A 15905-nucleotide genomic window follows, 5' to 3' on the forward strand; every position below is an offset into this window, starting at 1 on the left:
TCTATCATCGCTCGCCGGACTTGCTCCCTCCTTCCCCCAGTCCGTCTGTCTGTCTGTCTATCTATCTATCTATCTATCTATCTATCTATCTATCTATCCATTGCTCACATCATGATATTACTGCTGCTCCCACTTTCTGGGGAAACGTTTATTTGATCATTAGATGCATGAATCAAGAGAGCCAGAGGGACCCTTATTTCTCAAAGATGGCCTTGTAGATCCACTTCTGGAAGTTTGCAACAGCGGTGTAGACCCCTGGGTATCTGGGACTGGCACAGCTGTGACCCCAGGAGACAATCCCAAAAACACGTCCTTCGCAGACCAGTGGCCCACCAGAGTCACCCTGGAGAAGGAGGAAACAAAGGCATTAAAGAGCGATGCTGAAACCACATCAAAACAGAGGCTAATATTTTGCCGCGTGCATTTTTCATGTTGGGTGTTTTCTGAAAGTGCCCTAGCGGGTGAAAAGTCACAGAAAGTGACCAATTGGGATTCTGATTTACTAGCCGTGGGGCTAGTAAAATTGTGCTAGCCCTGCAAGCCTTGGAAACAGCGGGACTCTTTGTCAATAAACCTCTTTTTGAACAAGGATGAATCACAGTCCTGATGGTGAAATGCAAAAAAGCTGGTGGGATGGCAATGGGAGAGCTATTTTTAAAAGCACAGCATGATTCAGAGAGAGCACCTTCTACTCTAGTCAAAAGGATTCAGACAAGTGAAGTTGTTTCACTTCCCAAGGAATGGAAAACTACACACCCTGCAACTGTCCCAAATTCGTCCTCTGCAGTGTGATTTTTCCAGCTGTTTATAAAATGTCCCGGTTTCTCTCATCTCCTCCCACTTTCCCCCTTCATCCCCAAGCCCACTTCAACGTCTGCAAACTGAATCCAAAGCGCAAAAGCACTTTGCACAGAATTAATTCCAACAAACAAAAACTGGGACACATAGAAAGAGAGGAAGACCACATGCTAGATGGATGGACTCTATTAAAGAGGTCATGGGCATGAATTTGCAAGACCTAAGCAGAGCAGCAGAGGATAGGAGTCTTGGAGATGTCTCATCTGCAAGGGTCGCCATGAGTCAAGATCAATTTGATGGCAGTTAACAACAAAGAATCTTAAACCATTTTCTGCTAGGTAAGAAGGAGCCGGCACATACCTGGCATGCATCTTTTCCTCCGGTGCTGAACCCAGCACAGATCATGTCCTTGGTGATGTATCCAGCATACGAAGAGGAGGCATTGCACTTGCGTGTCGGGATGATAGGGAGGTACACGCTGCGCAAAGTGTCGGAGGTCCTTCCTCCGATGGGAGAAGTGAAGCCCCAGCCGGAGACTTGGCAGAAGTGGCCTTCCCGGAGCATCATTCCTTGCTGGGGAAGAGGGACGATGGCAACGTATGGACTGTACGCCACAGGCCTGTTCAGCTATTCAAAGACCCCAAAGTGAAGAGGAGGACAGGTCATAATTTAATCCAACTCATGCCTTGCAATAAGAAATGTGCAGCCCACTTGCATACACTGTACTTCATGGATCCTTCTTTGTGCCCAACTTTCAACAATGGCAACAGTGGAGCTTTGAAAGCTTGCATTGTGCATTTTGTGCATTTATTGGTTGGATAATTCAAGGTATCACTGTTTGGTGGATTTTGGATGTTATTGTATTTTGCCATATGTCCAACACTGCTACCCTTGAATATATAATATACGCAGAGGAATCCCATTTCAGACTATCTTTCTATCGGATTCCTCATGAGTGCAACCACACTGTTGAAATACCACAGTTTGATACCTCTTTAATTGCCATGGCTCCATCCTGCAGAGTCCTGGGATTTAGAGTTTGGCAGAAAAGGCTTGTAAAACTACAAAGCTCTCACTCTCTCAGCCAGCCATGCAAAAAGCTTTGGTACCTTTTGGAATATTTTGGATTTTGGAATTTCAGATAAGGGAGGCTCAACTTGTACTGACACAATGTCAGGGCTTTTTAAAATCTTAGTGCGTTTACTGAGTTTAATGGTTTGCTGATGGTTCAATGTACACATGCCACCAAATTATTATAAATATTATGTATAAAATTACCTCCAGGCTCTCTCTCTCTCTCTTTCTCTCTCTCTCTATATATATATAGGGACGTTTGTTGTTGTGTGACGTCAGGTCATTTCTGACTTATGGTGACCCTAAGGCAAACTTATCACAGGGTTTTCTTGGCAAGGATTCCCAGGATCCCATAGGATAGAGTGACAGCACTTCAAGTGGCATCAAACTGCATTATTTCTACAGTATAGATGCGCCAATAGAAGCATGGGTCCTCCTTTGTGCCCGTGTTTCAGCAATGGCTACATATTCAGAGTAACTCTATTCTTCTTTTTGGGTCCCTCCTGATTCCCCATCTCTGGGAAGATTTCTTACCTTAATCAGCATGATATCTGCATTCTTGGACGTGGGGCTGTAGTCGGGGTGGACTACCATGCGAGTCGGTCGGAAAACCTGTTCGGTGCCTTCGAAAGTGGATAGAGAATATTCCCCAGCGACAATCAGCATTTGACGGATCCTGAAAGCAAAGCCAGGAAAGCGGAAAACAAGGTACTTTTGACACTCTTGTTTCCTCCAAGTTGGGATGCCTGTGAAGACTTTGTGCAATCACCCATGTCTTGTAATTGTTGCTGACTTCAATATCACATCTCCAACATAACATTGATTTGGGGGGGCATAATTTCTGGGCCACATAATAGGTCGAGGAACTGGGAGGACTGTTCACAGTGTGCCAAGCGAAGGCAAGAAACTCAATGAGTAGTTTTTGAAACTGGCATAGTTTCTGATGCAACTGTGAAATATTTTGCAAAAGAACTGGGAAGAACTGGTCACAGTGTGCCATGCAAAGGCAAAGAAACTCAATCGTAATTTTTTAAACTGGCATATTTTCTGATACAACCGTGCAATATTTTACCCCCTGTTCCTAAGAGAAATGGATCTCTGACCATTATTTTTATTTGCTTTGCTCACTATTTAGCCACAGCTTAACTTGCCCCAGTGTTATCTTCCTGCAACCTTTCTGTATCTGGCCAGGTTCCGCCATCCCATTCTTTTCTAGATCCCAAATGTGTTGGAGAGTCTGCTCTTCCTCACCTGGTTTTGCAGTGGGCCGCGGTCAGAACCCAAGTCCGACTGATCAGAGCGCCTCCGCAGAAATGGTAGCCCGTTTTCCTCTTCAGTGAGACCAGGTATTTGGAGGAATGGGGTGGGACTATGTATCCCCCGATGATGCGTTGGGAGTCAGTCGCCTCTCCATCTGCTCCAGAGTAGAGAGAAAGCAACCAAGTACAGTAGTGTTTCAACCCAACCAGACACTTGGAGGGGTCAGCAATTGAGCTCAATCCAAGAACATTTCTGGAATAGTAATAATAGTAGTAGTAATGCAAGTTTCCTGTCCTTATCCAAAATGTTTGGGACCAGAGGTATTTGGGATTTTTTTGGATTTTGGAATATTCCTTTTTGCATACACACACACACACACACACCCCTAATGAGATAACGTATGAGATAGAGATTCAGTGTGGCATATAGTGGTCTGGGCATTGGACTATGACTCTGGAGACCAGGGTTTGATTCCCTGCTTGGCCATGAAACCCATTGGGAGACCCTGGGCAAGTCACACTCTCTCAACCTCAGATGAGGGCAATGGCAAACCTTCTCTGAACAAATCTTGCCAAGAAAACCCCAGGAGTCTTAGGGTTGCCATAAGTTGGAAATGACTTGAAGGCATACAACTGTGAGAAGACTTCTTCCAAAATGCATCCCAGCGGATCATTTTTTCATTCACCAGTTCCCACATTTTTTTTTTATGATGACCAAACCTATGCATATGCCTTCTCTTCAGAACCTCATCCTTTGCAAACTCAAGCTTCATTGCATTACTGCAGGCACCCTGCTGCAAACCAATATTGAAAGTCTGTCTTCCAGAGCAAGGAGTAAGATTGAACTCAGCCCAGCTATGAAGGCCTGGCTATCCTTTCTTTGACCAAGTCCTGGAAACACAACCCAGAAGATTCCCACTTGTATAAAGGTTTCATCACACTGGTATTTCCATACCTGGCCACACTTGTACTCTTTCCTCGCTGGTAGTGGAGAATTCAGCAACTGTATCGCTCCTGAAAACACCATCAAAGCTTCCAGTTTCTGAATCCATCGATGGAGATGTCCCTGTAAGAAAAGGATCAGGAGAAGTGGTTGTGGTTGTTGTGTGCTTTCAAGGCATTTCTGCAATGCAGTGTGGATCTCCTTTTACAGCTTTCTTTTTTCTGCTCGAGGAGCAATATTTGCACAGGAATTAATATTTCTGCATTTAAATATTATTTCCCTTACAGAAAATTCTGTTTTCTGTGCAAAACGAACTGCTTGTGAATTTTGAAAGTCTCAAACTGCAAAGATGCTTGTCAGTCCATTCTTGTTCTCATCAGCATTCCTTGACATGTTTTTGACCACTTTTTAAAAGATGTTCAGATGTTATGAGCCGTTTCCAAATATTCTTTCCATCCATAGTTGCCATGAGTCAGAATATTTGAAGGCAAACAGCGACCATTCTGGATATTCCCTTACCTGTGGCGCCCTCGGCGAACTTCAAATCCCAGGACCCCATAGCACTGAGCCATGGCAGTTAAAGAGGTGTCAAACCTCATTATTTCTGCAGTGCAGATGCAGCCTTTTTGGTCTGCTTCCTCAGATGTATCTGAGGACCAAGTTGACAAAGGCTTACCCTACAACTTCTTTCACACTTATTTATTTACTTATTTTATTTCAAGGATTTATATCCCACCTTTTTCTCACAATGAGATTCAAGGCGGGTAGCAATAATTTAAAAAGACAGAACTTAAAACATGGATTGCAAAAGTTAGAAGAGAATTAAGCATTACCAGCATTGGAACAAAGGTGTTGCAAGATCCCTTTGCCAGCTTGAAACGCTACTCAGCTTGTAAAAAGTGGAGCTGTTTGGAAGTGGCTCATAAAAACCAAGGGCAACTATGCTAGTCCATGGAAGAGGAAATATTCCCCAAATCCAGTTTTTTAGAGGAAGGAAGGGGAGAAAACCCAAATGGTTGACATTTGCCTTCAAGTCACCTGTGATGATATTCCATGGCTGTGTCTCTGAAAGTCTTAAAGCCGGCAAGATGCTTCATCTTTGGCAACTTACCCATCGTTGGAAAAAGCTGCAGGAAGAGGAGAAATCGTGTGTTGCAAGGTCCCATCCTACCTTCGTCTTCGGTTTTCCCCGAAGTACCTTCTGAAAAGGAACTTCTGGAAAGGACTTGAGGGACTTTCCTTTTGCAATGAGACATCCTTGATCTTCTTCTCTTTCAGTTGCCATGACAATCTGCATCCCAGGAGAACAGACATTTAATTCACCAAAGAAGAGATCTTTGAAGACATGGAGGGCTGGTTGACCTTCCTTCGCCTTTGGGGTCTTCTCAGCTTCCTTCCCAGATAGGAGGAGATCCGAGGAACAACCGTTACTTTTTAGAAACTCTGCTCACGATCAGGTTTCTTGGCACAAACATATGGGGCGACCGCAGACCCAAAGGTCTTCTCCTAAGAAGGCACTGTCTTTTCTTGCTTGGTTTGCGCGGAGTCACAAACTGCCAGAAAGGATTGTTTGCAACTCCAAAGAGAAAGCATCCTTCTCCTTCTTTCAGAAAACATGCATTCATTTGGTGGTTGTTCTAATCTAGGGCCTTCGCTTCCAACTTATGGTGACCCTGTTACAGGGTTTTCTTGCCAAGTTTCTTCAGAGCGGGCTTGCCGTTGCCAATATCTGAGGCTGAGAAAGTGTGACTAGCCCAAGCAGTGGGTTTCCATGGCTGAGCCAGGACTCAAACAAGGTCTTCAGCCTTTTCTGTCAAAGAGGGTTAGTGCTTTGCAAAACGACAAATCCTTGGATTTTGTAGGATGGAGCCGTAGTAGTTAAGGTGGCGTCAAACTGCATTGTTTCTAAAGTCTAGATGCACCCTGGCTTCTCAAAGAGGTTCAGACTCTTCAATAGCTCTTTGAAATGTGACGTCAAAGGCTTTCATGGCGGGCATGCATAGGTTTTTTTGTGGGTTTTTCTATGAAGATGCCAGCCACAGATGCTGGCGAAATGTCAGGAATAAACTCTTCTGGAAAATGGCCCCATAGGCCAAAAAGCCACAAAAACCTAAGCTCTTGGAAAGTCCGCTCTAAAACCTAGAAAAAAACTTAAATGGACCGCCACCTTTTCCCTCAGTGCAAAATGCAGAGCCCCCAGATGCTAAGGAGCATTGATAAGTGTCTATAAGTCTCTCTTGATGCTTCAAATGTCTCCGTTTCCAGTTTAATTTAGGAAGAGACGCTTTATGGCCTTGAGCGAAATATTGGCTGTGGGCGGCTCGATCAATGAATCCTCGACGCAGCTAAGCAAACCAAATCACCGAGAGCCAGAAAAGCTCTCGTTAATTCATAGTCTCCCATTTCCTTATCGGTACAAAAACAAAGCTACATCAGTAAACGGATGATGGGAAACCCTGTTGTGGCTTTGCACTGGTGTAAATAGCATTAGGCAAGCAGTTGCGCTTTCTTGGCAATTGCCCGATTGCACAGATGAGAACCGTTGCATTTTGTGCCATCGTGAAACATAATTTTGGGATACCTTGCTGCAATACTTTTATAATATGCGCGGTGATCATGTAACAAAATGGATTGCAATTTAATGATACGCAAGCTACTGGACCTCTTTGGGAGGATAGCATCCAACAACTTGGTTATCGCTTTTAAAAGGATATGTCCAAAGTGCTGAATGCGATGGCTGAACATCAGCCAAGCTGGCTGAAAGGGACTTATGGGAACTGAAGTCCAAAACAGCGGAGGACCAAAGTTTGGATCAAATTGTGGAGCAAATTGTGGAATAGATTTTCCCCTGCATTGACGAAGAAGCTGAGTTCTTCCTAGAAGCCAAGATGACTAAACAGAGACTGACGTACTTTGGCCATATTATGAGAAGACATGTAGAAAAGAGAATGGTGCTTGCTAAGCTTGAAAGCACTAGGGAAAGATAAAGACCACACTCCAGATGGAGAGACTCTTATCAGGGAGGTATGGATTTGCAGAGTAAAGGAGGATAGTGGGGCTTGGAGACATCTCATTCACCATGAGTTTAGGGCGACTGAAAGGCAGCTAACATCAACAAGATGCCTCAACATTGCAAATAAGGATGAGGCATAAAAATTCACATGTCTTTCCTGCAACAAATCTGGATGGAATTGGCCTCCATCCCAGCCAGGGAATGCAACCACCCCAAAGGGAGTAAGATTAAAATTCAAGCATGCTTTTCAGCGAAAGAGGTGCACCTGTTCTTTCTCAGATTTCTGGTGCGGCTTGGATTTATGTCTAACCTGGACCTCTAATCTGGGCAAAGAAAGCATCCCTTATCATCATATGAGACCAAAAAAAAAAAGCATTGCTTGACTTGCAGAGTGGTGTCATGGCAGAAGGCCAAACTGGGACGGAGAGTGAAAGAGACCTTTGTTTTTGGATTTGTGCAAGACCCAAGAAAGAGGTGACCCTTGATCCACGAAGTAGGTCTGGCACAGATATTGGGAGCCTTTTTAAGGGTGCTGCTTGAGCCTTTGCAGGATGGAGATCTCCAGAATTACTGCAGAGATGAGCAATGAGGTTTTTCCTCTTTTTCCTCACTTGCTACATCTCTTGCTCATCCAGTAAATGGGGGAACATTGGCACCAGTGGCCTCTGATCTTCTCCCCACTATCTCTTTTCTCGTGTCTGTTCCGCATGTAAGAATAAGCCTTAAGGCCACCATAAGTCAGAAACTACTTGAAGGCACACAGCTACAACAACATGTGGCTAGCAAGCACTAGCCATGGAAAAAGCAGCTTTGAATCAATGCCCAAAGTCTTTTTCCATATCCCTTTTTCAACCACTCACTGGGATTGTGGAGACAGCGGCGGAGGAAACCTCTGCAGGACCACATATCTGGAATTGCAACAGAGAGAGAAAGAGGGAACATGGGGATCGGCTGCTAAGACATGTGCCGCTGGCTGACATTTCAACCTTGGCAGATCAGAAATTGCAATGTGAGCTTGGCTGATAAGGGAATTCACATCCAGCGCCTCCACTTCTAATACCATTGTCAGACACCAAGCCAAATCCGTGAATCAAAATGTTGTTCTGATCTGCCACCTTGTGGCTTATCCATATCTCAGTGTTGATTTTTTTCTCTATTTCTTTCCGGTTTTTAAACATCAGGCCACAAGTAGACACTCATGCTGCCAACTTCTTTCTTTCAGTGAATCTCAAAGGTGCTACAAAATCTCTCTACACACTGATCCTACAGACTAACATGGCTGTATCTTTGGATCCCACTACTTTGGAGCATACGGAGGTTGCGATGGCATTTAAAATGGAATCAAGGCACTACAACGACGCAGCATGAAAGTTTTGCAGCCTTTGCCATGAACTCTTTTCTTTCTCCCCTCCTCCTTTCTCTCTCTGCTTTTCAGAGTCCGGACTTCCACGCCCCTCTCTTTCATTGCCAAAGTTTTCTGCTGCTGGGTGTGTGACCTTCTTTGGGAAAGGTCTCTAAACAAGTTTCCATTCAGACTCAAAAGAACTAGGAATTCTCTCTTGGCACAAACACAGAGGTGGACAGTACACTGTTGTTGCACCGTATCTCTGCAAATGAAGCATCTAAATAGCTCAAGTCTCCAAAACGTAAGGCTCAGGTCAGACTACCGATTGTAGCAACCATCACATTGCAGTATGGTTTTATTATATTTTTTTGCAGCCACGCAAACTGGAAAACACAGCACAGTCCTGAGTTGGACAAACAAACCCAGAGGAGAGGAACTGGGGACACTAGCCTTGACAGCGGCCAAGAAATTGGGTGAACTTTTTCCTGGCGAGGACGGCTGCAAACAGAGGGTGATTGAGGTTGGCCGAACAGAGAGATGGAAACAGCGGGATCAAAGATCAACGCCACCTTCTTTTCTCCAAAAAAAGGAGTGATCATGGACTGAGAGAAGGAAACACAAGTTGAGCCAGGGTCACAGATGGAGACGTGTGCATCCCAGCCATGTATGGCCTGTGTTGTGTCTACAAAAGTGTGACTTTGTTGGGTGGAGTGCTCCAGTCATAAATGGATGGATGAGGAAGCTCAGAGGTAGCATCCGCACATATCTTTCTCCCTCTTGGATGTGTGGCTTCTTCCGGAGATATTCCCTCCGACCCAAGTCGTAGGATGGCACAGGAGCCCTATAGCCTTCCACAGCCCAAGGTGGGCGACTTTGAGGCTGACCGTGATGGTGTTGAGCTCCTTTTGGCCAAGTCCAGAGAAGCCAAAGAGTTTGCCTACTGCCCCTACAGCCGTTACCCAGTGGGGGCTGCCCTTCTGACCTCCAACGGAAAGATCTACACAGGTAAGTGAGGCTAAGGGGGACTTCTGACTCTGTTCAGAGCCTGGCATCGCTCACAGGTGGACCTGCCAAAGATCATGGCTGCCTGGAACTTGGAGTTTGGGAAAGCTGCTCTCTTGTTGGACTGTAATGCCTAGCATCCTGCAAAGAGTGAAGCCACTTAGAGATTATTTAGATACTGAAGAGTGCATGCAATGTTCTGGCATTGTTGGCCATCCAGGCTTGGAGGGTTCAGGGAGTTGTAGTCCAAAAAAGTGATTTTACTTTCCTGGGTTCTTATCTGTTTAATCTGGAGATGGGGCTCTGGAATCACATTTTTACCCAAGGAGAGTCAATGTGGTCTAGTCGTCTGTGAGTTGGACTAGGACTCCGGAGACCAGGGTTCGAATCTCTGCTTGGATGTGGAAACCCACTGAGGGTTATAGACCACACTCTCTCCGCCTGAGACGAAGGCAAAAGGAAACCCCAGGTGAACACATCTTGCCAAGAAAACCCTGCGATACATTCGCTTTAGGGTTGCCCTATGTCAGAAATGACTTGAAGGCATGCAATGACAACAAGAAGAAGGAATTTGAGCAAGTGTTGTTTGTCGTGCAGCCAGGTAGTAAGCAAGACATTCAGCTATTAAAGGTCACAGAAGCTGTCTCCAGTGTTCACTTTGGCAACCCTATCCATATACCATTGCTAATTTCATTATGTCTCCTTTCCAGTCAACATAGTCCTTAGAAGAGCAGAAATGCAGACATCCGAACTAAACAATACAGTGAATACAAATACTTCTGGTTTTAATCCATGCAAAGTTTTAATCCTAGTTTCATTCCTTTGCAAAAAGGAGGCTGCAATTTCTGTTTTTTGCTCATGCCATGGGATGTTCCCTGAAGCCACAATACCTCGGCCTTTGCGATGCAAGATCTTAATCACCTCGGTTGGCATTCCCTTTAGGTTGCAATGTTGAAAACGCCTGCTACCCACTGGGCGTCTGCGCCGAACGTACGGCCATTCAGAAGGCAGTGTCCGAAGGGCATACGAAATTTCGGGCCATCGCCATCAGCTGGTGAGTACGATGCCTCTTTCCCCAAAAGCCGCTTCATTTGCCACCTATACACTGTAAAAAAATTATTTTGGTGGCTTTTATAGTTTTTTGTGGGTTTTGCGGGCTTTGTGGCCATGTTCTAGAAGAGTTTATTCCTGATGTTTCGCTGGCATCTGTGGCTGGCATCTTCAGAGATGCCATCTTCTAGAACATGGCCACATAGATTTCTGTGGCTGAGTGGGGATTCAAATCTTGGTCTCCCAGGATCCTGAGCTGCTGCCACACTGCAAAATTAAATGCAGTTGGACACTGCTTTAACTGTCATGGATCCTGGGATCTGTAGTTTGTTGTGGTGCCAGAATTTTGTCACCTTGATCACACTCTTGGCCAGTTCCAGTTTCCATCTATGGCATGTCGGAGGGCATGCTGCAACTGCATGTGAGATCCCTGAACCCATGCCTTCTTGTTTTGCTCCAACAGCAAGAGCCAGGACTCCTACGCCGTGCCCTGCGGGGCGTGCCGACAAGTCCTCAGAGAGGTAAACAGCTCGTTTTATTTATTTCTTCTTCCCTCCCTCCTTCCCTTGAATACACAACACACAAAGCTGTGAACAATGCTGTTTTTCATTCCAGCCCATTGTCCCAGCATTCTTTAGCCTAGAAGACAAGCTGAATCTTCCTTTATCCGAAATGCCTGGAAGCAAAAACATATTGGATTTCAGATTTTGGAATATTTGCCTATACATAATGAGAGATCTTGGCCAAGGGACCCAACCCTAAACACGAAATGCATTTATGTTTCCGATGTACCTTATACGCATAGCCTGAAAGCCATCTTATGTACAATATTTTGAAATAGTGTTGTGCATGAAACAAAGTTTGTGTATCGTTTAAACGCAAAGGTGTCACTATCTCAGCCACCCATCTGGACAATAGGGACTATTTTGGATTTCAGAATTCCAGATAATGGAGACTCAACCTATATCAAAATTTACATTTGGATGAAATGCTAGCACCAATCTTCCACAGTGGGGCCTTCTCCTCCAAGCTGTGTGGGACTACCATTCTCATCATCCCCAGCCAGCAATGCTGGAGAAGACGGTCTTTTTGGTCAGATTTAGCCTTGCTCTTTTTATCTTCTTAACCGGAGCTCAAAGGTTGCTCCACATTTCCTCGCTGTCAACTTTTAACATTGCCCAAAGGATTACAGTTTAACTGCTGGCGGCTGTTATTGGAGATAAATTATTGGATGGGCTTATGCAAGGAGGAAGAAAATCAAATGCATTTAAAATTCCATTAACACAAATCACGGTTGCTGGAAATAAACCCACAAACCACAAATTTATCACAACCGTATTGAGATATGATACCGAAAGCAAAAGCGGATACCGAAAGCAAAGGTGTCACTTTCCCAGCCACTCCTGTGGACAGTTTGGGATTTTGGAGTATTTTGGATTTGGGGGTTCTGGATGATGCTCTTATCCTTTATTCTGGAGAGAATAACAGATGACAATACAGTCCTTGCTAATAAAAATAGTAATGAATTCTAGTGCTTGGACCCTGCAAGCCTGGGTTGCACTATACTTGTCTGACCAAAGAATACTCTTCTTGGGGTCTGATGCTTTGTCTGTGACTTTAAGTTAAATATCTCATCTGACCCACGCTCCCTTTCTCTTTTCCAGTTTGGTAAACACTGGGACATCTATTTGACCAAGGCGGATGACAACAGTGCGTATATCCACAAGACTCTGGAGGAACTTTTGCCGCTTTCCTTTGGACCAGAAGATCTCCAGAAAAGCTGAAATAGAAACGAGGAACCTCTTTCTGAGCTCCGGTCTCACGCTTCGTATGAGATTCGGATGCTTTCTTTATTCAAAACTGTCTCAAACTCAGACTCGCTGCAAATGGAATTTGCTTGCCGCGTCCGACAAAAGCTAGGAACGGCTGCAGAAGCTGCAGAGCCAAACGGAAAAACCGTTTTGCTGGTTTTCCTCTCTGACACTAACCTCCATTATCCCCTGATGTCTTTCTTTTGAGGTTTTTCAGTTGCAGCATATGGACTCAAGAAGCTGCTTTGCATTGGGGACCCAACCTGCACTGCAAAATTAATGCATCTTGACACCACTTTAACTGCCATGGCTCCATGTTATGGAATTGTAGAATTTGGAGTTTAGTGAGATATTTAGCCCTCTCTGTCAGAGAGGTTTGATGCCACAACAAACTATAACTCCCAGGAATTCCATAGGATGTCGCCATGGCAGTTAATGCGGTGCCAAAGTGCATTAATTCTGCAGTGTGGCAGCAGCAGGAAGCTGGAGAGAGGATCCCACTTTTCCAGCTGTCCCAGTTTTTCTCTCCTCCTCCCAATTCTCCTCTTGATGCAAGTTATTTGCATGAACATATGAAGCGTGAGTCCAATGTGCAAAAGAAGTATGTGCTCAGTTAGCTCAGCAGAGAGGAGAAAATGCAACAAAACCTTGGCCTTGTAAGACAATACAATACAAACCTGACGTCTTTGCGTGACATTAGCAACATCTTTGCGCTTTACCTAACCTGGTCTGTGCATCAGCAAAATAATACACAACTAGGGATTTCTTGCAATTGTAATAATGCTGAAACCCATGCTGCTTTGGGACAATGTTTTAGCAATGCAGTAGTGTATGTTGGGTGGAATGAGATGTAAACCAGGCCTAGACTGCAGAATTCATTTTGGAAATATCCCTATTTAAACTGGGAAAGAAAACAAATTAGGAATTTGCACCCCAATATTGTAGGGCGCTAGAATTAAACCTTTATTGTTGTGTTTCCAACCTTTCTTTGCAACCCTTGCTTTAATTCATGTTTTATTCCTCTCACGGGAGAAGAAAAGCTCGGCTGCGTTTATTTGTCCCAAGAGCAGGGTTCCTTTTTCAATTGCGCTGTTTGATCCCACGAAATCCGATCAGGGATACGGTAATGGGTTTTAATTTCCCAATAATTAAAAGCTGTTGGTTCCACACGGCTATAAATGTCGCGGCGGAACAAAACGCCTTCTGCCAACATTAATTCCGAGGCTCCGTTCCAATCAACACAGGACATAAATTAATGTGTTTTGCTCTGGTTGTGTAACATGAAAAAGGGAGAGAGAACAACAGCATTATAAGCAGAAAAATCCAGTGGGGAGCATTATAACCTTTGAGTTATTCTGAGCATGAACTCCCCGCATGCTGCGCATAATGATTTTAAGAGTTCACCAAGATTTTTTGGTTTCTGCTTGGTGCATGTTTTGTGGATACATTTTCACCTAAAGTGACCTAGGAAAAGAAAAATATTTTGCGTATTATAGGAAGAAGTGTGGGTTTCTGCTTGGTGCATGTTTTATGGATACAGGTCAGGAGTGCCCACTATCAGCTCCGGCTGATTTGCCAGCTACGACTCTCCCTGGAACGGGAAAACCTAGAAACGGTTGTACATTCGCTGGTAACCTCTCGACTCGACTTCTGCAATGCGCTCTATGTGGGGCAACCCTCATGCCTTGTTCAGAAGTTGCAACTGGTCCAAAACATGGCAGCCAGATTACACCTATCTTAAAATCCCTACACTGGCTGCCTATAAGCTTCCAGACACAATATAAGGTTTTGGTCATTACCTATAAAGACCTGTGTGGCTTGGGTCCAGCTTACCTGAGGGAAGGCCTCCTTCCATACAATCCTTCCTGCACTCTCTCTTGCAGCCTAAGAAAACCAGGCTGGTCACAACAACTTCCCAGAGGACGCTTTCTGTTGCCACTCCAAAAGTCTGGAATGACCTGCCGGAAGGGATCCGCCATCTAACATCTTTGGAGGCCTTTAAGAAGGCAATAAAAACGGATCTCTTCTGGTGGGCCTTCCCAAATTGACCTCCTGGGAACGTTCACTTTCCAGTTGCATAACCGTTCCCACCGGACTTGATTTTATTGACTACTTTATTGGTAGTATTTTATTGGGAACTGATGTTTTTAACACTATTTTAAGGTGGGAGAGAGATAAGGAGTTGGATTTTATATGTTTTGCTATGTTTTTTTTACTTTTCTTTTTTTTAAATACTTTATTCATAATGCAAAATACAAAATCTTGCAATCATAAAACAATGGCATAAAAAAGTTTCATGTCATTAAAAACTTTCCTTATTAAAATTTTGCACAGTTCAATTCGTTTAAAATAAATCTGACCGTCCATAATAAACAGTGGCTAGATGGAGGAGAAATGGATGTCAAGTTTGTATTCATGTAATCTCTAAGAGGAGACCATTTTTCCTGAACAGGTCTTTGATTTTTGTTGTTTTGAGTTATATTTCATATTGTATGTTAATGTCTCCATAAGCCATTGATCCCAAACTCTTTTCCACCAGTTCTCCAGGGATCCAAGACCTGGTTTCCAATTATTAGCCACTTCTAGATGAGCTGCTGTCAGCAAAAAAGAGGTCATCTTTCTGTTTCTTAAAGATTTGTTACCTTTTGTGTATATTGAATATAACAAAAGAGCTGGGCAAAAATAATTGAAGCCATTTGGTCGATCACATCGTGCCAGAAGTGGGTAATTTTGGAACAGTAACAAAGCTGCTTCAGGTTACTTTGGAGGCATGCTGTTTAAATGATGCATACATCTTAAGAGTCCGAAAGCTGCGCCAAAGTTGCACTCCAGTCCTTAGGACTGGATCGTGGCTTCCAGACTCTTAGAACGCATGCAACATTTAAACAGCATGCCTCCAAAGTGACCTGAAGCAGCTTTATTTTGGCAGCCTGTATGGGGCCATAGATTTTATCATCTGTGATTTCCTAACAGGGGTCAAGAAGAAACCGTTTATGTACTAGCTTTAGAAAGTTCTCTCTGGTTAAAGCTGATCTTGACTCCAACACAGAAGATGACCAAATAGCACACCAGTCTGATTCTGGAATTGGTATATTTAGTTCAGTTGGAGGTCTTCAAACAGAGGCTGGATGGCCATCTGTCAATGGGGATGCTTTGACTGTGATTTCCTGCATGGCAGAATGGAGTTGGACTGGATCAGGGCACTTGCGCTCTCTTCCAACTCTATGATTCTATGATTCTATTCTATGATCTTGATATGAATTCAACAAAATGAGATGATATAATTGGGAGACTGAGCCTTTACTATGTTTTTTTACTTGTGGCTTGTTGTGTTCTATTTTTATTGTGCTTACGTTGGTTGTTACTCACCTCGATCCAATACAGGGAGAGGCGGGATACAAATAATAATAATAATTATTATTATTATTATTTGCACCTATTATTTGTTGTGGGGCCCACAACAAACTCCAACTCCCAGAATTCCATAGCCTTGAGCCAGACAAGTTAAAGCGGTGCCAAACCGGGTTATTTCCCCAGTGTGGATGCAGCCAAGGGCTCTGAGGGCAGAAGCACTTGGCTCCGCCTTGGAGGCGTCACAATCCCCGTCACA

The 15905-nt window shown here is 44.1% G+C and overlaps 2 protein-coding genes and 1 long non-coding RNA gene across 5 annotated transcripts in view; 2 read left to right on the forward strand and 1 right to left on the reverse strand.

The window, feature by feature from the left end:
* LOC121936898 overlaps positions 1-2532 on the forward strand; it is a 6266-nt gene extending 3734 nt beyond the window's left edge. Inside the window, exon 3 of the long non-coding RNA XR_006105043.1 lies at positions 2398-2532. This is a non-coding gene — a long non-coding RNA (uncharacterized LOC121936898). The remainder of the gene's footprint in view (positions 1-2397) is intronic.
* LOC121936895 (trypsin-3-like) lies at positions 58-8474 on the reverse strand. Of its 3 annotated transcripts, none has more exons than XM_042479581.1 (6): positions 7948-7994; positions 4087-4197; positions 3124-3286; positions 2407-2548; positions 1159-1425; positions 58-343 (listed from the first exon to the last, which is right to left on the reverse strand). In XM_042479581.1, the coding sequence occupies exons 1-6, from the start codon at positions 7991-7993 to the stop codon at positions 194-196; spliced, it is 879 nt and encodes a 292-aa protein (XP_042335515.1). In that variant the 5' UTR covers position 7994; the 3' UTR covers positions 58-193. The 3 variants fall into 3 exon arrangements, with proteins under 3 accessions (XP_042335515.1, XP_042335516.1, XP_042335514.1); XM_042479580.1 differs by lacking the exon at positions 7948-7994 and adding an exon at positions 5186-5288 and having other exon boundaries at positions 59-343; XM_042479582.1 differs by lacking the exons at positions 3124-3286; positions 4087-4197 and having other exon boundaries at positions 7948-8474.
* Positions 8453-12682, forward strand: CDA (cytidine deaminase). Its single transcript, XM_042479583.1, has 4 exons — positions 8453-9437; positions 10377-10488; positions 10948-11005; positions 12149-12682. The coding sequence occupies exons 1-4, from the start codon at positions 9260-9262 to the stop codon at positions 12266-12268; spliced, it is 468 nt and encodes a 155-aa protein (XP_042335517.1). The 5' UTR covers positions 8453-9259; the 3' UTR covers positions 12269-12682.
* The last annotated feature ends 3223 nt before the right edge of the window (positions 12683-15905 follow it).

This window comes from Sceloporus undulatus, chromosome 7 (assembly GCF_019175285.1).
Source record: "Sceloporus undulatus isolate JIND9_A2432 ecotype Alabama chromosome 7, SceUnd_v1.1, whole genome shotgun sequence".
NCBI lineage: Eukaryota > Metazoa > Chordata > Lepidosauria > Squamata > Phrynosomatidae > Sceloporus > Sceloporus undulatus.